Source organism: Cinclus cinclus, chromosome 30, assembly GCF_963662255.1.
Source record: "Cinclus cinclus chromosome 30, bCinCin1.1, whole genome shotgun sequence".
NCBI classification, from domain to species: Eukaryota; Metazoa; Chordata; class Aves; order Passeriformes; family Cinclidae; genus Cinclus; species Cinclus cinclus.
The window spans coordinates 2,795,925-2,818,341 of record NC_085075.1 but is presented as its reverse complement, the minus strand read 5'-3'; the positions used below and the strand labels follow the sequence as shown (position 1 = coordinate 2,818,341).

The window sequence follows — 22,417 nt, the reverse complement described above, 5'->3', positions numbered from 1 at the left end:
GGGTGGGAGGGATCTTAAAGGTTACCCAGTTCCAACTCCCTTCCACGAGTCCATTACTTCTGTCTTGTTCTTAGAAAAAGCTGTTCCTCCTCTGCTCCTGGAAGCAGCCCAGGTGCTCAGGGACAGCCAAGGGACACACGCTGTCCTCTGTTGTATCTACTCAACACAAAAGACATCACCAAAAGTTTCTGAAGCAGTTTTTAATTGGAGATAAGAGTAAACAACAGTATAAAATGGTAACAAACTTGAGAAGTTTCCAAAATTCTGCTCCTGATTGACCATTCCATTGCCCCCAAGTACCATTGAGTAAAAAAAGAGAAGCAAAGCCCACAGTGTGGCTGCTCTTCCAGCCCCGGGTTCCTCCACAGCTCTAACATCAGAGCAGCAACAATCACTTGTCTCAGAGTACAGAACCAAAACATCTCATTTTTTGGAGAGTTAAACCCACCAGTTCTGATCCTCCCTCTGATCCCAGCTTAGCTAACTGAATCCAGTAGGTCTAGAGAAGTCTTCAAAACCACAATTTGCAACAGGAAGAAAACAATTTAAAAGGCCTGGATTATGCTGGTTGTCTCAGGGGCAATAAACCACCCCCCCAACCCCCTTGCAGAAGGCTTTGGTCAAGACTGCAGAGGGGTTTGCAGCACCAAAAGAGGCAGCAGATGCTGGTCTGGTCCCCGGTGACAGCAGAGATGAGCAGCTGGGACTTTCCCAGCACCCTGGGGTGAGGCAGAGCAGTGGTTCTGGGTTAGCACAGTTCAAAACTCGGCTGGGAGCAGTGTCTGCCTCCCGCAGGGCAGTTAGGACACAGAACCTGTGTTCTCTGTGCTCTCAAGTGGCTTCTGGAGTGCATCAAGAGCTGCTGCACCTGCTGGGACTGAACCGTCACTGAGTGGCACCCAACCCCACGGTCCAAACCTGCTCTGCCTTGAGCTGATCCCAGTAAAAGCCAGTTTGTCACAAAGACAGACACCTCTGCAAATATCAACAGGACGCTGGGGGTGTTTTCTTGCACTTTTGAAGTACAAAATGGCTTGAAGTGAAATCTGCAGCTTTGTTTTTGCCCCCGGTCGTTGGCTTCATCCCTTGTGCCGTGCAAAGCCTCTGACTGGTCAGGGTTGTGCCTGTTTCAGGTCTGCTGGAGGTTTCTGGGGAAGGGGTTTTTGAATAAAGATCACTCGGGAATGTGGAGCTCAACACAACTAGATATTGAAAGAGAAGTTCGTGTTTGCTCAAGGCCAGCCCAGGCCCTTACTCCTCTCCTGTCCACTGGCCGCCAGCCACGTGGCCATTGAGGCGGTTGGAACCGTTACTGGAAGTGCTGAAAATTCCTTTTGTGCTGTTGGAAGTCACATCCTCCTCCTCAGAGCTGCTCTCCACGTCACTGCGGTCATCCTTGGATACCTAAACATTGCCAATGGAATTGAGTAGTGGGAGAGGAGAGGGGGAGTTGAAAAATTGACAGAAAGCAGTTAGAAGGTTGTGTCCGTGTGATGAACCTCCTTCACTCACATCTACCTCCCACATTTGAGTCTGGCTCAGTTCAAGCTCCCAAGAAGGAGCCTGTCATCACGTTAGGAACAACACACAGACACTGAAAAAGACAGTTTTGAAAGATGAGCTCTATTTTGCAAATATTCTATCTGTGAAAGCACTTCACTTTTGTTCTCACTAGATCAGATGCTATTACAGATCTAGTGTTCTTGTCTTTCAAGAGCTCCTCTCTAGATCAGTTAAAGGCCATTTTTCTAAACAATGAATCAAAAATTTCTCATGCCACAATCACAAGTGGGTCCAACACAACCAAAAAACAGGAATGTGTCAGTCTGAGAGAGAACATTTTGCCCTACAGGGAACAGTTTTGCTATTTTAAAAATTAACCAGCTTTAATTATCACATCACTGCTTGGACAAAAAACCTCTATTTCCACGGCCTGTGCTTCATCTGGGAGATCCCATTTAGGAGCAGGAGCCTGTTTGGACAGGGGATGGAAAACAAAAGCAGTGTCTGATCCAGCAAACACCTGCTCAGAACTGCAGGACCCTCAGCAGGGATCCAGATCTGCTTGTAAGAGTGTGCCTTAGTTTCATTGCAAATCCAGCTGCTCCATTTGACTTGCATATGGGATTTTGAACCTTCCCAGGAGGAATGTGGTGCCAGCTGCTCCAAGAGCCACCACAGGGCAGCCCTGCAGAGCCAGAAGGGGAAGGGAATAGCCCATAAACCCATCCCCAACTGCAAACACACACCTTGGATGCTGGCAAATCCAGAGCCAAACCTCCCCAGCATGAGCCAGGCATGGAGAGCAGCCCCTGCTCTGCCCAAGGCAGCTCCTCACTCTCCTCACTCCCCTCCCTGTGCAGCCACAAGCCCTCAGTATCTCCAGGTGCCAGCACTCTGGCTTGCAGCTTTCCAAGGATTCCAGGATTTCACTCTCCTGGAGTCAGGGTTAGGGCTCTCCAGCAGCAGGAAGTGGTTGAACTCCAGGGAAGATCTGGCTGGAAGCCAGGTGAAGTTAATGATCTCCAGGAACTTTTTGGATGTCCTGGCTTCTACCTGTTGCCAGAATTTTTGCTATCTTTCCCCAATCTCCTGCTATATTGGAAATTCAAAGGCTCGCTGGAAGGAAGCAGAAATCCCTTGACGTTTTTTCCATTCTTGGGGCAGAAATGACTGTTTCACTCCCTTTCACAAAAAGGAGTAAATTCCTCCTGTCCTCTCCCCCTCAGTGCAGGGATGATGAGGAGCAAAGACAGAAATTGGAATGTGTGGGTGTGTAAAAGCAGAAAGTGAAGGTTGTGCAGGCAGGTGACAGCAGGTAAGAACAGACCCCAGGACACTGCTCTGACCTTTGGAAAAAACAGTATTTTAGCACTCTGTCAGGACCAAGGAGAGAAGGAGAAGGCACCAAAGCCCCAAGACCAGGGCTCTGCTTTTGTCTTGGCCTCGACACAGATGTGTTTCAGTGAACAAACAGAACCACAGGTCACACTTACATGCACAGGGTGAAACTGTCCAGCTCCAATCTGGCACAGAGAAAAGGAGAAAAGAATGAAGAAGACAGAGCTTAGAGTCCTTTCTCTGGCTAGGTCACCTGGACAGGAGAGAACCAAGGAAAGGGAAAAGGTGTAGAACTCAGGATACAGAAACAGCTGCAGAGAATGAAAATCAGGCATTTGTAGTAGCAGCTGTGGGGAACAGATGAAGAGCTCCTACCCTGAGACCTGCTTGCCCCCACAGTATTTATATTTTTCAAAGCCACATTCCATGTGTAGGAGCAGCTGAAGTCAAATACAAAATAATGCAGAGCCATCAGAGAAACCCAGATCAGAATATCAGTATCTGATAGGAAAAAAAGCATTTGTGCTACTAAATCAGCTTTTTTTCTGGTTTCATAGAATCATGGAATGGTTTGGGTTGGAAGGACCTCAAAGCTCACCTTGTTTCACCCCCTGCCATGGGCAGGGACACCTTCCACTATCCCAGGTTGATCCAAGCTCTGTCCAGCCTGGCCTTGAACTGGATGATCTTTAAGGTCCCTTCCAACCCAGGTCATTCTGTGATTTTTGACAACTAGCAAACCCCACTGCATCCCTGAGAACCTTTTCCCTGAGTGCTAGAGCTCAGTACCTGCACTGGCAGACAGAAGCCAGTGAAGATGCACAATCCCCAGTACATCCCAAAGACCAGCTGAAGTTGGGAAACATCCTTTATGTTCTTCCTGTTGTCCAAAAGAGAGCCTGCTACCACCTTAAACTCCAGAGTGCACAACAAGTGTCATAGTCACCATTTTAGGACATTTGAATGTACTGGAAAATCGAGTTATTTCCCTGCATACCCATGAGAGACTCCCTGCCTTTGTACACACCTGAGAACTCACAAGTACAAAGCAATCAAGGTAAAAAAACCACCATTTTTGTGAACTCTTGATGCAAGAACCAACAATTGAAAAGCTCAATTTCTCATGATTCCTTCATGGGGCTTGCAGGAAGAAGAACCCAGAAGCCTCCCCCAGCCTTACCTTGCCCCGCACCAGGGCCTTGGAGGCCGTGCGGACGATGAGGTAAGACCAGATGACGTGCAAGACCTGCAAGGTCAGCAGGAGCCCATTGAACAGCCACCAGGAAGGGTAGGGACCGATCAACTCCCAGCTTTCAAACAGGGTTGTGTTCAAAATCCTTCAAGAGATCCAGAAATACATTTCAGATCAGCTGTGCCCAGCTCTTGAGTGGAGGTGCCAGACCAGATGCACGACAGTTTGTGTCTCACTGAGCATCTGCTGCTCTGCTCCTGCCAGTCAGGAGACTGAGTAAAGCTCATTTGAACTGAGCAACAAAACAGAACATGTGAATGTGCTGTAATTTGGTTACACACACGGATCTGCTGCCAATTTTCTTCTCCGAAGCACAAGCATTTATTTATAACAACTTCACAGGAAGTGATGTCAGGCTGCTCTGGTTACCAAAACAACCTTTAACACCTTCCTGCTTGGGCAGCTTTCACCCAGATTTAAAGATCAAAAATCTTATCAAAAATAGTGTGGGCACAGGAGCAGAGCAGGGATTGTTCCCCTGTGCTGGGCACTTTGAGGCTGTTCTGGGCCCTCATGGCAAGGGAGATATTAAGGGGCTGGAGTGTGTCCAGAACTGGGAAAAAGGAGGATCAGGGGGGACCTTCTGGCTCTGCACAACTCCCTTACAGGAGGGGGCAGCTGTGCCAGGCTCTGCTCCCAGGCAACAACAGGATAAGAGGGAACATCCTGATAAGCCTCAGGATGTGCCAGGAAAGGTTCAGGCTGGACATCAGGAGGAATTTTTTTATGGAAAGAGTGGTCAGGCACTGGAGCTGCCCAGGGAGGTGGTGGAGTCCCTACCTCTGGAGGTGCCTGAGGAACTGGATGTGGCACTCACTGCTCTGGTGGGGACTGGTCACAGGCTGGACTCAGTGGTCTTGGAGGGCTTTTCCAATCTCAAGGATTCTGGGATCAGGAAAGAATTTTCTCCCCAGAAGTCCTCCCTCCCTCCCTGGGTGCTCTTCTCTTCCCTCAGAGTTTTACAGATTCCTCCAGCCAAGCTGGAAGACTCAAAACTGCTTTATGGCTCAAGCTTTGTGTTTCTTTCATTACTGTTTTGCTGTTCTTGTTGCTGGGAGTTATTGCCAGTCCTTCAGCAATTTAATAAACACTTCAGATTTTATGATGCAGAGGGGTATGGAGAAACCTTTAACAACTGCATTAATTTCACACAGCTTTTAACATTTCACAAGAAAAGCAAAACAAACCTTTCAAACAAGAACCAAAATGCCCCAAAGGGCAGCTCCAGAAGTATTTAACTCATAGCAGGTTTATGAAAGAATTAAATGCAGTTCCAGAGATCTTCTGGTTTTATATTACTAATTAGGGAAGGGAACACACGTGCAGTGAAACAGCACAGGGTCTGCAGTGCTGCTGCAGCTTGCCAGATTCCTCTACAAAGCTGAGGAGTGACATTACAGTCAGTGGAAAACACATTAAAGATTTACAGGATGCTGACCACTGGTGTGAGGCAAGAGCATCCCCTCACGACAGACAGCAGCTGCAAAAACAACTCTCTCATCTGTCCCTGGAAGGAGCCTACAAAGAAACAGGAATTAAAGCTCTTCTTCATCCAGAATCCTTTAGTGCATTTACTGGAAAATAAGCAAGAGCTTTAACTGCAACCCTGATCCTAAAGACTGCTGCTGCCTACAAGGCACCCAAAACCAATGGGAATGCCAGGTGTCCACGGCCTAGGAAATAAATGCATGCAGTAAAATAATGTAACCAAATTGTCACCACACACAATAAGTGAACAACAGCTCATTAACCAAAGCACTGCTCCAGGTCTGACCTGCTGAGGTGAGAGGGAATCTCATTATAGGATGATTCTCTCTAAGCCATTTATCCAGGGTTTTGCCTCCCAAGAAACCTCAGACCTACTTCAGGCTCTGAATAGTCACAACACAAGGACACGACAGAAGTGTCGTAAGAATCAGAAATGCAGTGATGACTAAGCCAGATACAAACAGAGTTACCTCAAGAGACTGTGCCTCACTAGTAATTACTTCTAGAACTTCTTCAGAGAAGCAGAGAATCCTTCAAGCCTCTCCAAGCAGATTCTGGCTGACTCTGTCATCACTGCAGCAGGGGAGGGGCAGCTGTGAATGGGATTCTGGACTCTTCTCCCAGTCCCTCAGCTGACTGGGGAGAGATTTCTTCATGTGCCTACTCAAACCTCCTGCCCCAAACAGCATTTGGGCCACGTGCTGCTTCAGGCTGCCTCGAGGGACAGCTGGAATGCTTGGGAAAAGTCTAAAAACAAAGACTCTGCTGAAAGGATTGGGAGAACAACCAAGACCTCCCAGCTGCAGGTGCTTACCAGAAAGGGTAAATGCCCAGCCGGGTCACAATGAACACAACCCCAAAGAGCATGAAGAAAGCATCACACAGACGTTGGTACTTGGCATAATTGGCCAGTTTTGCAGCCTATAAGAGACAATAAACATGCAAATATTATTCCCTTTGTGTACTCCTGTAATTACCCGGCTGGAGAGCTGTAAAAAACTCTCAATCACATTTGTACAGTTTGGAACAAAGAGGGATTATTATATTGTAGTACTATTTTTATATGGTCCTACAAGAACAATGGGAGAGACAGTTTACAAGGGCCTGGAGTGACAGGACAAGGAGGAATGGCTTCAAACTGCCAGAGAATAAAATCACCCTCTCTGAGAGTGTGGTGAGGCCCCTGCACAGGTTATCCAGAGAAGCTGTGGCTGCCCCATCCCTGGAAGTGTCCAAGGTTGGATGGGACTTGGAGAACCTGGGATAGTGGAACTGGATGATCTTTAAGTTCCTTCCAACCCAAACCATTCCATGGTTTTGTGACTTTCACCACTCAAGCAGTTTGGAGGAAAAGCTGACAAAGCATTTTCAGCAGTATGAATCCATGGCACATTTAAAGGAGTTTATCAAGAATGGGAATGTCAGCCTGTTCCCTTGAGATCACACCAGCATTAGGGATTTGAAAATTCCTAATTAGCAAAGATTTGAAAGGAAATTCACCTCCAGGAGGAAATCTGAAGCATCATGGAGGCACAGCACCAGAGTTCCAACCCGCACCATGTTATTCATGTACGAGAATGTGATGAGTCCAATCGTGGCCAAGTGATGGACAAACATGATCAGGAAGTCCTGGAAACAGGAAAACCATGAATGAAGACTCTTTGGCTGTCACACAAATGCTAAAGTTTGGACCAGAGCCACCCAACTGAGTCACCAGGGTCACAGGATTCCTCTGGTTCAGGCTCTGACTCCACACCAAGCGCAGCTCATCACACTCCAACCATCTCCACAAAAGCTTCCAGAAATGTCTCTCAGCTTTGGTGCTGCTGAAGTCAGAGCTGTGCCTGCTCAAGGATCAGCACAGTCCCTCTGACACACACACAGCTGTAGCTGCAGACCCCACAGATATGATTCAAAGGTCATGATGACCCTTACATTTGGCTCTTTCTGGATTTTCACACATGCTGCTCGTGCCCTTTGTTCCTGGCACACATTTACGTGCTGTTACTGCTGTCAGTGACCAAACCCTGCCAGGCCAGAGCAGGCACAGAACACCAGGTAGCTCAGCAGGAAGAACAAAAAGTGTTTACAATGCACAATATTCAGGGCTGGATTGCACTTCAGCCCTCAGCTTCCTGTACCTCAGCCTGCTGCAGTGGGGAATGTCATGCACTTGTTAAAGTCAATATGAACCATTACAGAGCCCCAGGAGTTGTTCATCACTGCCTGTCTGCAGCTCCACTCTATTCCACAGTGCCCCACCTGCTAATATTTCAGCAAAAAGCCTGGCTAAACTTGTTTATTTTAACAGCCAATGCAAAGAATGAGATAATTTGCTGCTTTGCAGCTCATGGAAAGGCAGCAATAAACCAGGATTTACTGAGGACTGTTCTCTAACAGCAACAATAACCAAATCCTGGAGTGCAGCGTGACAGAATTAGATTTGAGCAACTGCAACCACTCATCATCTGCCCCTCACACATTGAGAAATTCCTTTCAAAGCCCTATTTATTATTGCTTTAGTGTTTGTCATTTCCTCAGCAGCTTCAGCAAGGTACTGCTTTGAGCAGCTCATTTTCTTGCAAGCCTTCCAGTTAAATCTATTTTTAGGCAATGATTTGTTAACTTTTGATTGGGAGGTATTGAGTGAAACTGTTCTGTCCCCTGGAAGGTGAAAGGAACTCAAGGTTACACCAGGTCAGCCTTGCTTCTCCCTTTTTCAGGACTGCACACTGCTTACAGGAGAAGGGAGGCTCACAAAGGTGTAAATGAGGAAGAAAACATAACTATCACTAAATTTTGGCTTTCCTGGCCAGGCACACTCCCATTTTTTGTTAGTCCTACCTATTTATTATTATTTTTATTTAGCTATTGAGTAGTTAATGCAATTCTGGTTCATCTCACCTTCCGTTTAATGTCTGTAAACTGAGAAAACATGAGGGACCAGTAGAAGGCCAGCTCCAAGATATAGTAATAATAAAGCCTGGATGTTAAAGGCTGGAAAAAAGACAGAGATAGCACAGTTACGAGACAAAATAATTCAAAATTTACATTAAAATATTTTTTTCCTTCTTCCTTTTCCATCCCACTTTGCTCCTCCAGAATTGCTGAGGCATAAATTAAATCATTCAGGTTTAACAAAAGCTTAAGCAACAGACATCTTACTCCAGGCTTAGTCACACCAATATAATTGTGTGCTTGAGCTTTTTTCCAAAGGAGTAAATTCCCTTGTCAATATTTACAACTCCTGCTGAAGCCTCTTGGAGTAGGAAAACCAAGCTCTGGAACAGACTGTTGGTCTCTATATAATAAATAAATAAATAACCACTATGATTTTATGCCTTTTTCTCCCACTTTTAATAATCTCAGCAGCAAATAAACATCAAGTGACTGAGTCAAATGTACCCAAGGAAACCCTGCTGATGCCAAACCTAACCAGGATGTAAAGGCACAAAGAGCAAATGGCAGAGTTTTAATCCAGCAGCAATAACAAAAATAAAAACTAGAATTGTCCAAAAAGTTGGAATTTAGGTGTTTCTCTCATACCTGGAAAGGGTAGTTGTACCAGCACTGTCGTGTGTCCCAAAACCAGGGTGCCTAAAAGGAATAGGTAGGTTTTAATTATTTAGAAATAAGAAATTATATAAATCCCCAGTTTTTACTGGATGTTTTCCTCCCCAGCACTGAAAGACACCTGACATTACAGCACTGCTTCACTGAAATTTTGCCTTCATTCTGTCAATCAAACTACATTTACTGTAAAAACCCTAGTGATTTAAAGTCTGATTTGTGCTGTCAGTGTGACAGTTCTGCTACAATGGAAATTTCTAGAATAATTATACACCTCTAATAATAATAAAGACCCAAGGAAATGAACCTGCATCCCTTCAAGAGGGAGAGGAGAAAAAAAGGAGCAGCAAAAAAAAAAACAAACCCAAAACCCACCTTATTCTTTCCAACATTCTGGGACAACACATCAAATAATAGAAAATTATTTCCAAAGGACAAATCTGTATAGAAGCTTCCCTGTAGTGTAAAGAAGGACTTTAACAGAACCCCCAGGATCCCAAATCAAGGATCATTCAACTGCAAGCACACAGAACAACAATGTGGGTGACAGAGCAACTCACCGTCCAGAGAAACCTGATTCCATAAAAAAATATACTTAAATAAAATGTAAATCTCCACCTGGAAAAAAGAAGCAAAAAGTAAACTTAGGACATAGAATCAGCTTCTGGTTAGCATTTGTAAAATTAATTGAAATACATGGGAAAACCCCCCAAACCTGACAACTGAAAAGATTTTACCCACCTTCATTTCTAAACATTTCAGCTAACATAAACCTACTGAAGAGTTTTCACACCACACATGAGTTTGCATCAACAGCCAAGTTTGAAATTCAGGGTGAACATGCATCATTCATATGCTTTAAGAGACAACAAGATAACAACAAGCAAAGTTGTTGTCACCCAGAGGCATCCTAATATTTAATTTTTCCCTCTTACCTTGTGGCTTTAGGTAGACAAAACCATACTGGGGGAAGAATTGAAAGTTACTGGAAAGGAAAGAAACCAGCAGAGGAGAAACAAGTCAGGAAAAAATACTGAGGTTCTACTGCACTACAGAGAAAACTGCAGGAGCTCGGGGGGAATGGGGAACAAAGAATGGACTGAAGAAAGAAGAAAAGGAAGGCAAGGAGTGTCTGTAAGTGGGAAAGGGAGAAGGACATTCCTGCAGGAATGGGAACGAGCTCTGGGCAGGAGCGTCCCGGGGGATTCACACCCAGAGTGGGCACGTGCACACACACGACAGGGACACACGGACAGGGGGACAGGGGGACAGGGACACGCGGACACACAGACACACGGACAGGGGGACAGGGGGACGCGGACACAGGAACAATGACACACAGGGATGCGGGCACACAGGGACGTGGACACACAGACAGACAGTCACATGGACACACAGAGAGTAACAGGGACACAGGGACACACGGACAGGGACACACGGACAGGGGGACAGGGACACGCGGACACAGGAACACGCGGACACAGGGACAATGACACACAGGGATGAGGACACACAGGGATGCGGGCACACAGGGACGTGGACACACGGACAGACAGTCACATGGACACACAGACAGTAACAGGGACACGCGGACACAGGGACAATGACACACAGGGATGAGGACACACAGGGATGCGGGCACACAGGGACGTGGACACACGGACAGACAGTCACATGGACACACAGACAGTAACAGGGACACACGGACACAGGGACAATGACACACAGGGATGAGGACACACAGGGATGTGGGCACACAGGGACGTGGACACACAGGGACGAGGACACACAGGGACGAGGACACACGGACAGACAGTCACATGGACACACAGACAGTAACAGGGACACATGGACAGACATGAACGTGGACACAGACGCGGACACACGGACACTCTCAAGTGCCATGAAGGGCCTGCCCAGTGTCTGAAGCCACTCTGCACTGACTCCTGTACCCCGTTCTGGTCTCTCAGCCACGCCCACAAATTATTTTCGAATCTAAAACCTCCTTTAACTGCCCTCATTTGCTTGTACAGGAATTTTGGCCCTGGTCAGGCAGAGCAGCTGCCCCAGGCCCAGCCAGAGGAGAACACAGCTAGAGCTCTAAGGTGAAGCCCCTCTGCACAAACATACATGCTCTCACAAAATTTAGTGAGGGTGGTGGGTTTGTCCTGGTTCCTCCGATGCCGAAACCAGCGCTGGATCTTTCGGACATCCCAGTCCAGCTGCTTGGACAAGCCTTCTAACCTTTTTCCATCTGGAGACTGAAGAAAAATGAAACAAATGTCATTTCTCCCACTCCTCAAGCTGCTTTCAGTCCTGCACTATGACTGAAATAATGCACAAAAAAACACACACCAGGGAGGGACCACAGGATCTGGAAGCAAGAAGCCATTGCCACAAATGGTCATTCAGTTTTAACCTTCATAAACCACTAATTACCTAATTACTCAGAATGGTTTTGGTTGAGCAGTCCCTCACCTATTTCATCAGTTGACAGCACATTAAGACAAATAATGTGACTACTCTGTCTGTTAATTTGGGGGGAGGAGCTGTGAAAGTGTCCTGTCCTACCAGCTAAAGCTGCACATCAATTCAAACAGCCCAGAGCTCAGGAGCAGCAAAGCTAAAGATGTTTAAGGTTTGCTACTCACAGCAAGGACAGGGAAACTTTAAAGAGTTTGTTTAACAAAGTGGGTATTTGTATATTCCATAAGGGCACTGCAGAAATTGTGTTATTTCTGTTATCAAAGTTTATAAATTAAAATATATTTGAAGACTGAGATACTTCCATGACAAATATAGATATAACATATCCCTGTTCTCCACCTGGGAACTCTACTGTGTCTGAATGAACACAAATGGATTTATCAAAGTGAACCAAACCTCGTAACTCCCTCTACAAGGGCCCAGGAGTGAGATAATTCAGACCAGTTCTGCCAGGGACTCTACCACTGAAATATGATAAACACATTTTACTTATCTGGATTATATACAAACCACAAAAGCTATGCAGTATACTGATTTAATATAAAATCATCAGTCTGCCCAACTGAAAACTAAAATCAGAGTAATTTGATTTTCAGAGTTGAGACCATGTCCTGTCATTCCATCACACCACATCTCTCAGCACTTTACCAGGATTTCATGGCTGGGAAAGCACCTGGCCAAGGGGAATTCAGAGCTCCCAGCTCAGAGCAGCAGTGAAATCCTTCCCCTGCACCAGGATCACGCCCAGCCTGACTCTCCAAACACAACAGCAGCCACAGCACACTGGGACAGATAAAGATTTCATAAAGATTTCACAAATTCTGCACAGACTGTGACCTCCCAGGTTTTCTAAACATTAATTTCAAGGACATCCTCTGTATTAAAGTTCTCCCAACAAAGTGCATCAGATTCTGGGGATTTTTCAGTTCACACATCATTCCAAATGCCTCAAAACTTTAATGTTCCCACGAGGCAAGTTTTTTGAGGTTTTTATATAATTTCCTTTTATCTGCTCCAGCAGATGAAGATCAGCATCACCAAATCTCAACAGAAAACCTTCCATTTTGTTATCTTTAATGAAAATCTATTGCACTTATGCAACGTGGGATAAAATACAGTGGGATTCTGTAATTCTGTAGTGGTGTAGGTCTGTGAGCTTATTGAGGGAAAGAAGGAAACAACCCAAAGAAACAGCTTCTGTCACCATTAAATGTCCTGCCCTTCATCAGGACATCCTTCACTGACTGAAGACCTCCCTGAATAATCCACTTCCACTGACAACTGCTGTCCAGGTTTATACTAAATGGCAAAAATGAGAGTAGGACATTCACGATAAAACAAATAAAATCAGAAAAGGAACTGAGCTCAAGAAAAAGAGGAACACTTTCCCAATAAAAGTGGAAGAATGCTGGGAAATCTCTTGTTAAATCAAAAACCCCCACCATTCAACTTGGAGCAAAGGCAGGGAACTAAAGGAAGCAGTTCAGGCCTGTCTATCAGGGTGTTCCAAAGATTATTCCATGCACAAAACCATGGTTCAGCCACAGGGAATTTACTTTGCTACCAGAAGGACACCACAGAGGTAAAGTAAAACCAGAACAAGCCCACTTGTGGATGGAGAATGTGAAATGTGCATCTCAATCCAGAAAAGTAGAAGCAAAAAGCCCTCCCTGTGACACCTCCAGGCCTCCATTCCTGTTGGAATGGAAGAGGAATTTGAAGTGTGACTCACCTTAGTGATGGATGTAAACACTTTCTCTAAAATTGCATTGGGCTGGGCTCTGTGAGGTCCACTGTCCTGAATGCCAAGGTTTATGGCACATGGCTTGGCAATAAACCTGCAAGAATTCCCCAGAAAGAGCTGGATTAAAACAAGATTTTTATTTCCCTCCTCTGCCTGAATCACAAGGATCTGGATTTGTCACCAATTGCAAAACCTGGTGAAAAAAGGTTTTGAAATCTCCATTCCACCAATTCCCAGGTGAAGAAATTTCTTTTGTTAGTCCATATGGCAACTGCAGACAGCACACACTGCGCACACCAGAATGAAAAATTAAATCTTAATGCCCTTGGCTTGTAAGGATCTGAATGTGCTCCCCAGGGGGATTCTCATTCCTCAGCAATAAAACAACAGACTGATAGCAGTGTGCTGTGAACAGAAATGCTGGAGATGAAGCCCTAAAACAAAGCATCTTGTTTCCAAAATAGCCTTGGTGTCACACAGCTCACAAAAAAAAAAAAAAAGGAAGTTCAAGCAACAAAGCTCCCAAAAGTAACTTTTTTTTTTTTTTTTTTGGAAAAATGATGTGGCTCGTTTCCTTCAGGACAGAGAGGAATATGCAAGTCTCCAGTCTGAAACATCCCTGATCTTGGGATCTCATCCATCCCATGTGTTCTGTGTATTCCAAACTGATTTAATTCTTCCTGGATTTTATAGTACAGACTCTGGAAACAAGCCTGGGTTTGCAACTAAAACGAATACAAACATGTTCAAAATTACCAGGTTTTGCTGCACGTTCATGTCAGAATGGGCTCAGGGTTCCAAGGGAAAAGTCTGCATTACCTGACACGTGACTTGAACGTTCCTCTCCTGTTGGTGGGCAAAAGGGGGGGTTAAAGGAGCAATATTTAGTATTTTTAATCAGTTATTTTGAGGCAGAACCTGTTCCTCAAACAGATTTTGAGAAGGACACATTTGTACCACTAAAGCCATTCTGCTTTCACAGAGAGATTGTTTCAGAGAGAGCTAAGCCAAAATTACACATATTTAGGAGCCTCCCAGTGCCACCAAACAGAAAATGCTGCTTTTTCCAACCACAATTGTTACAATTTCTCCTTGTGTTTAAAAGGAAAGATTAAAATTCAGGAGAATAATGGCCCTAAGTGCTCCAACAGTAATTATTCTCAGGAATACTCAATGCTTCAGGAACAAATATCTGTGGCTGTGCTTAAGAACAGTCCCAGGTTGTGGAGTATTCCCTTGAGGAATTACAGATCAGCTTGTGACTGATCCCAAAGGAACACTCAGCTCTCAGAAAACACAAAACAAATCATAGACACTGCAGGCCCAGGCTTCCCTGCCTGCCCCAGCTCTTCCTGTCTCCATCCAGGATCCCTGAAGTTGAAAAATCCCTCCAGGATCATCGAGTTCCAGCTATGCCCAATCCTCACCTTGTCCCCAGTCCAGAGCACCGAGTGCCACCTCCAGGCCTTCCTTGGACACCTCCAGGGATGGGGATCCAAATCTCCCTGGGCCACCCTTTCCATGGAGAAATTCCTCCTGATGCCCAACCTGAGCCTCCTGTCAGGGAATTGTGCAGAGCCAGAAGTTTTCCCCCTGAGCCTCCTTTTCTCCAGGCTGAGTCCCTCCACTCCCTCATCCTCTCCTTGTTCTCCAGACCCTTCCCAGCTCTGCTCCCGTCTCTAGACATGCTAAACTACATTTCAACACCCACAGCTTTAAAAAAAAAAAAAAAAAAAGGAAAGAGTGATTTCCTTTGAGCTTGGCTCCAAAGGCTCACAGCTTCCGCCATAATCCAGACCACCAGCCAGAAACGGTGTCCTGATGTTATGAAACATTTGGCAAGACACCCCCCACAAAAATGTAAAAATATTAAGTATCCCTTGTCTTTATATTCTGCTTTCCTATAGGATATACCACAAGTGCAGCACAGAAGTTCACACGTGAACTTGAAGAGGTAATATTATGTGAGTGGTCAATCCTGTGCTCAGTCAGGCAAAATCCCAAGCTGACCTCCTATTTAGGTAAACTCAGAAAGGTAAATTTATACTTCAAACTGCTGTGGCACTTCAAAAATTTGGTCCCAGAGCAGGTTTTCAGTTGTGTTTTGAATCCCACAGTGAAAAAGTTCTGCACAACCCCCAAAATAGGAAAAAAAAATACTGCCCAGAGAGTAGAATTTCCATTCTTGGGGATATTCAAACTGAACAGCAGAAGACCACGGGTGATCTGAGCTGCTTGAACACTGGCCTTGCTTTGAGGAGAGAATGGGATGAGGTGGCCTTGAAAGGTCCCTTTTAATCTAAATGATTTTATGATCTTACAGAAATCTCAACGGCAACTAACTATACCCAAGGTCAACTTATTGCCACACCTTCCAGCAAGAAATTGTCATCACATAAAAACTTCTATTAAACCTTTATCAACAGTGATCAGTTCACACCTGAGCCACCTCAGCCCCCTCTTTGACACTGATTTTAAAACCAACACCAATTTTCAAGTCCACAAATCATATGTTACAACAAATAGTTCTCAGACATGTTGTGCTTCACAAAAAGGCAGAATGTTTCTTTATGAACATTCCAGTTTGGCTGGTGACTCCCTACTACAGCTCTTAAAGGAAGAACAATCTCCCAAGAGAGATTTATTGAATATGCACTCTTTGAGTTTGTATTTCCATAACCTCTCAATTTTGCTATGTTAAAATGAAACCACCTCATTCCATAAGAGACCTGATTAAGCTAACATCTCATCTCCCCCTCCCCAGCTGGAGCACAAGCTGCAGATCCTTCTTCAGATCTGTCCAGGAACACCCACACCTGGTTCCAAAGAGCACTCCAGTGGAGCTAGAAACACATCACATCCAGGTTTTTGCAGATACCTGGGATTTTTTTTTTTTTTTTGCCTGCAGTGGGACAAGATGTGCAAGGAGAAATATTGAAAAGGATAAACAAAGATAAAAAATACAGACCCAAATTTATGGGCAGACGTCTTTCTTTTTGCTGACTGGACAAAAATCTTCACCTTTCCACTGTCTTTACCTTCCTCTACAAGTCCTGCCTCATCCCTGGAGTCACAAACTGCCCACAGTCAAACGAATGATTATTTCATCAATGTCATGGTGTAAAATACATGTTTTAGTGGAATTCTAACAGAAATGTGTCAGTGTTACAAGTGGTGTAGCACTAAGCACTTCCTCCCACCGAGGAGCTACAAAAGGAAAGAGAAAAGAAGCAGCTCAACCAAAAGAGCTGCACGAGTCTGTAATTCACATTCTGAGTCACCAAGTCCAACTGTGAAATGTGTGACAAGAAAGACATTTGACACAATCAAAGCCTGAATTGGGATAAATGCACCACAGGAGTTTATTGAGATAAAGCTGAACTTTTATGACATGTTCGAAGTGGCTGGAGGAAACAGAAAGGAGTTTATCCAAAGATATGTACTTTTAAAATAAACACACTAGAAACTGCCTGAAATGGGCTGTCACAATCTGCTTTCACTTTTGGACACCACCAAGACACAGCTGACATCAGGAAAAACCCCCTCAGGAGCAGACCTCGGCCTCTGAGGTTTGCTCTGCAGGCTCAGGAGTTAAATTGTCATCTGACTCCACCATAAATTAACACCACAAAAGAAATTTCATAAACCAGGGAGACATTATCAGGACACAATAAATGCTGCCTGGAGCACTGTGCCATCAGATTGCATCTTCCCCAACAACTCCAGGAAAAGAGAATTTTCTGCACCTCTTCCCCAGACTGACACCTGGACAAGGGACCTCCCTACAGTATTTTTTTTTTTCATGGCTATCATTATGTCTCACAACCTCCTTTCCTGATGTCGTGGCAAGTACCAAGGTATGGCCAGAACCAGCAGCACACCAAGTGAGATGAGATTTTGGCAGTGCCACGTATATTCCTGGGCTCTCTGCACTGGCTTTCTGAAGCCTTTTTTTCCTAAGGGCAGAAAGACAGCATGGAGAAAATATAGCCTCTCAAGTTTCTCACATCTCTGCTGACCTGCTTCATTCTCCTCTGTATTTGCCATCATTTTACTTCACGTCAACCACCTCTTCTTAATTTCTGAAAGCTCAGGAAAATTCACATTTCCTAAAGAAAACTCACAGAAAAAAAAACCGACTCAGTTCCCACTCACTTTATTCCTGCAGCCCTTTTCATGCTTGGAAATGCTTTTGGAATCATGGAATGGTTTGGGTTGGAAATGACCTTAAAGCTCACCCAGTCCCACCCCCTGCCATGGGTAGAGACACTTTCCACTAATCCAAGTTGCTCGAAGTCCATTCAATCTGGCCAACTTCTGCCCTTCCGAGACAGAAATTTAAGATTAAATCAATGTTTAATGAACTACCTGAGCAGCAATACAGGCTGTCTTGGTCCGTTTCACCTAAGGGCTTCCTAAGTAAGCCGCTTTACTAATTAATATCTCTGCCACCCACACACTGCGTGTGGCTGCGGCAGATCCACACCACACACGGATCTACCTCTGCCCCAGGGCTGAGTTCACATGTTTATGGATGCCCAGGTAAGTGAGGAATCCCGTATTACACCTGCTTATGGGCAGAGATGACGATCCGCACTCACACCCATCGTGCCTGAGATGAGGGAGAGCCACCAAGCCTTCAATAACACATCGGGCCATGTGAACGAGCCCTATTTCCTCATCCAGGAACTCAGGGAAAGTACAATAAAGCACACACGGAAGCCAAGTGAGGAGCAGCAGCAGCCGCCAGCTCTGTCCGTCACCCCAGCGAGCTTCTCCTGGGCAGGAGCAGAAATAAAAGTGAATTCCTATATAAATATAGGATTTTTCTTGGCACTACCGGCGGACTGGAGGGGCCTCTCGTTATCCAGACCGAGAGCAGTAGAGTCCCACGGGCTTGTGCATATCGCGACAGACACGACTCCCGCGACAGATTCCCGGGATTACACAATGTCCCTTTTCCACGCACGAAAGGCCTCGCGGAGGCCCCGAAGGCTGCAGGGGAGTCCCCGCCGGGCCGTCCCCCGGCCCGGCCCGGCGCTCACAGACCCCGGCGCCTCCCGGCCCCGCCGCCCAGGGGGCGGCCCCGCGCTCACCTCTCGAAGAGCAACCGCACGGCGAAGATGCCGAGCGCCAGCGGGAAAGCGGAGAGAACGTGAGCGGCCCGCGGGTACTGCAGCCCGCTGCCCGGCGGACCCGGCTCACCGGCCAGGTCCGCCCACGTCACGTTGTGCGGGAGCCAGAACCGCTCGTTCCAGAACCAGGCCCGCAGCGCCGCCGCCGCGGCCGCCGCCATCTTCCGCCTGCTGCCGCCGCCGCCGCGCTCGGGCGGCCGCCACAGACACGGGGGCGCGGCCGAGCGCCAGCCCCGTCCCGCCCTTCACCCCGCCCCTCACGGCGGCAGCGAATCGGGCGACAGCCACGGCCCTGAGGGAGCGGTGCTCGGAGAGACCGCGCCCCTCATCGCCTCTATCCCCGCCCCGGCCCTCCCGCCGCCGCCGCCACACGGGCGGGCGGGCCCGGAGGAGGCCGCGCCTCTCACCGCGCGGCCACGACCCGTAAGAGGCGGGCTTGGGATAGACCGCGCCTTTCTTTTTTGCATCGCCGCTCCCCTCAGCGCGTCGCCCGCTACAGCCCCCAGGCGGTGCGGGGCTGGGACGACCGCGCCCTTTCATGGCCTCGCCCGCCCCTCAGTGCGGCCGTCGCTCGTGGGGGCGGGGCCGTCGCTCGCGGGGGCGGGGCTGTCGCTCGCGGGGGTTCCGCCGCGCCCCATGCGCGGCCCGTTAGTTCGGAGCATGCGCGGTGCGGCGTCCCCGCGTTGCCGCCCGTGCGGACGCGCGCGGGTTCGTGAGGGGAGGAGCGCGCGCACGGCCGCGGCACCGCCTCAGCGCTCCCTGAGGGAACGGGGAGTGAAGGAAAAGAGAGTCGGAACCGCTGGGTCACAGAGGCAAGAAGTGACAGAAATACAGGGTCACAGAGTTGAAAGGGGCCCACGAGGATCATCAAAGTCCGACTCCTAGCCCTGCAAAGGGCACTCCAACAATCCCACCGTGTCACGGCGGTGATGTTCCAGATCCAGATGCTTCACACACTGCGGGGCCCTCGGGGTTTCCACAAGCAGAGAAAACGTCTAACCGGTAAAAGTCCTCAAGGCAGCAAACCATCCATCGCTAGTGTAATGTCTCTTTTGGCATCTGTCCAATGGAGAATAGATTAAATGGCCCATTAAGCACTCATATGCTGCGATAACTAATAGCTTCAAGGATATAATAATTTATGATCTATTCACCTTTTTTTTTTTTTAAATCAATTACTTCATTTAGAAGTGCCCCATGCGCTAATTTCTCCTTGAAGATGTTAAGTTGATGTGAGTGACCAGAGGCAGGCCCGTGTATGTCAGAGACTCACAGATGCCTCAGATTTAACTAGAATTAATGATTTTCTGATTAAAGTCTCCGGTAAGTGCAGCCAGCATTGCTTCAGTATCACATAACCGGGAAGACACTGTAAAATTCAATTGCGTTTCCTTAGAAACAACCAGTTGGCATATTCCATAAATCCAAGTCCACGACAAATAGTCTTCCCTCCCTTTTCGAATAGCACAATTTCCAGTCAGAGAGATCTCTGGTTGCTTAGCAATTTGAGGAAATCTGATACTAAATGGATTTTGTTAGGAACGGAGAAAGGTGACAGAAAGCAGCTTGGGTTTGCACATCAGGTTTTTTAGATTTTTCTCTGTACAAAGCAAGTAGTTCTCCATTTAAAATAAAGGAAAACGAGCAGTAGGTTGTGGCACTGCTAACACCTTCCAACTAGGCAGCAGGCTTTTCCCTTCTTCACAATATCTGTATCATCCACATGAGCATTTCCTCATGCTGCTGCAGAACATTCACTGCATTGCTTCTGGCTTTTATCCCACTCTCTACCAACCAAACCCATCTCAGGCTCAAGTGACAATATCTTAAGTAAAAATCAGCTGATAGGAAGAGGGGAAAAAACCCTAAGTTGTCCTCAGCTGCCCTCGAGAGCCACCTGGAGCCAGAAATGGAAGTGAAAAATCCCTGCATGTCCTTATTCCTTTTGCCAGTCCTATTCTAATCCCTCTTCCACAACTGCTCAGTTGAGTCTAGCAGCAAAGAACGAACACACAGTGTCACCTAGTGGGGCACCACAGCCAGCCCGGGCTGCCTTCCAGTAGGAGCACTGGGAATTCACACCCCTTTTCTCTCCATTTTTACAGGTGGAGAGCAGCCCCGGAGAGAAGGATTTTAGGTGCTGGTGGGGGAGATGCCCAAGGAAGCCCCCGAGCCTGGGCTGAGTTCCCTTCCTGCCCACCTCTCTCAGGTGTGACCCCACACCTGCAGAGCTGCCTCCAGCCCAGCACAGGGAAGACGTGGAGCTGCTGCAGAGAGTCCAGCATTAGCACCAGGATGATCAGAGGGATGGAGCAGCTCTGTTGGGAGAATTGGGATTGTTCAGCCTGGAAAAGAAACGATTTGGGGTGACCTCATTGTGGCCTTCCACTGCCTGAAGGAGCTGCAGGAAAGATGGAGAGAGACCTGGATGGTCTCTCAAGCAGCTTTAAGCTGCCAGGGTTAGAGGGAATATTGGGAAGGAATTCCTCCCTGTAAGGGTGATAGGTCATTGGAATGGATTTCCCAGAGGATGCCTCATCCCTAGAAGTGTCCAAGGCTAGGTTAGTCAGGGCTTGGAGCAACCTGGAACAGTGGAAGGTGTCCCTGCCATGGCAGGGAGCAGAACGGGATAAGATTTAAGGTGCCCTCCAAACCAACCCAAACCATTCCATGATTCCCCATGACAATTCTATAACCCTTTAAACATTGCCTCTTTGTGAAACAAGATGAATCCAGATTTCAGTTATAATGGAAATGACCCAAACTTTATTGTAGCAGAACTGTTAAGAAAGCAGAATATTTTACACCTCAAGAATCGTTAAGATCTAATTCTCTTGAGAATACAGTACAAATAAAAGCTAATAAAAAAGGGCCTCCTCCTCCCCCAATTCAAGATTTTATTATTTGTAAAATAAATGAAGTCAAGTTAAAAAATGTTCTGATCTTCAACACTGGCAATCGGAAAGTGTCACTGATTCCAGAGATCTTTGCAATGTAGCACAATTTCACAGCTGTAAGGAAAAGATTTATGGCAGCTTGATAAAAGTAGGATTTCAGAGTTGACAAAAGGCCTTAAAAATCTTATCTGCAGTTTAACATGATGACGAACTCCAAATAAAAAAAAAAGAAACTACAACAAACAAAAAGATTCCACTTCAAATGCACATGAAATGCAGAAGTAATGCCCTGCAGGCTGCTCCAAAGTGTTCACTTGTCTTTTGCAGAGACCTGGCAGCCAGCACAGCTCCTGGGATAGCACTGAAATACACTTGGTCCAGCAACGGGCACCATTCCAGTTGTGCAGGGACTCCTCAAATGATCACAGGCAGGTTTGAGACAGAAATTCACATTGCACTCAGCTTAGGATGCTTTAGTTGTTGGACACTACACACACAGATGCTTTTATTATTAAAAAAAAAAAAAGCCCAGTTGTGCCCTTTCCATGTATTAAAGTGCATTAAGTGACCGTTTTAAAGCAGGCCAGAAAGTCCCTTTGCAGTTGGTCCCTAAGCAATGCAGAAGCATTTGTAGTGGTAGGGGTGGTGTGTTCCAGAGGCCCTGTCCCACACCAGCACGGCGAGTACAGCAGAATTCCAGAAATTGTTAGTGAAATACCTATTGAAGCTCAAAGGGATAAGACAGTAGAGAACAGCTCTGTTCTCATGCTGGGGGACAGACACTACCTGCTGAAGCCATCCCACAGCCAGACACGTGTTCCATGCGCCTAAAGAATTTGCAGGCTTCCAGAGTTTCCTAGCTGAGATAATTTGTACGTAGATTCCCTTAACGCCAATGTGCAGTGCAGCATCACTTCATCCAGGACAGCTGTTTGTTAAAGCTAAAAATACCCATTTCAAAAGGCCCAGCACCTTGCAGCAAGTTTCCTAGTAAAAGGCCAAT

The 22,417-nt window shown here is 46.6% G+C and overlaps 1 protein-coding gene across 2 annotated transcripts; it reads right to left on the bottom strand.

Moving 5' to 3' along the window:
* Positions 1-184: 184 nt before the first annotated feature.
* CERS5 (ceramide synthase 5) lies at positions 185-18,681 on the bottom strand. Of its 2 annotated transcripts, XM_062511068.1 has the most exons (11): positions 18,479-18,678; positions 13,371-13,476; positions 11,282-11,412; positions 9,712-9,769; positions 9,128-9,178; positions 8,486-8,578; positions 7,082-7,210; positions 6,396-6,502; positions 4,022-4,178; positions 2,997-3,026; positions 185-1,404 (listed from the first exon to the last, which is right to left on the bottom strand). In XM_062511068.1, the coding sequence occupies exons 1-11, from the start codon at positions 18,676-18,678 to the stop codon at positions 1,252-1,254; spliced, it is 1,215 nt and encodes a 404-aa protein (XP_062367052.1). In that variant the 3' UTR covers positions 185-1,251. The 2 variants fall into 2 exon arrangements, with proteins under 2 accessions (XP_062367052.1, XP_062367053.1); XM_062511069.1 differs by lacking the exon at positions 2,997-3,026 and having other exon boundaries at positions 18,479-18,681.
* Between the last annotated feature and the right edge of the window lie 3,736 nt (positions 18,682-22,417).

Excerpts from the sequence above, each read along its gene's own strand:
- CERS5 (XM_062511068.1), bottom strand. The coding sequence starts at position 18,678 with ATGGCGGCGGCCGCGGCGGCGGCGCTGCGGGCCTGGTTCTGGAACGAG. Across the intron at positions 9,770-11,281 it reads ACTAAATTTTGTGAGAGCAT|GTGGAGATTTACATTTTATT; the intron begins GTATGTTTGTGC and ends TCTTTTTTCCAG. Across the intron at positions 1,405-2,996 it reads GACAGTTTCACCCTGTGCAT|GTATCCAAGGATGACCGCAG; the intron begins GTAAGTGTGACC and ends GGCAATGTTTAG.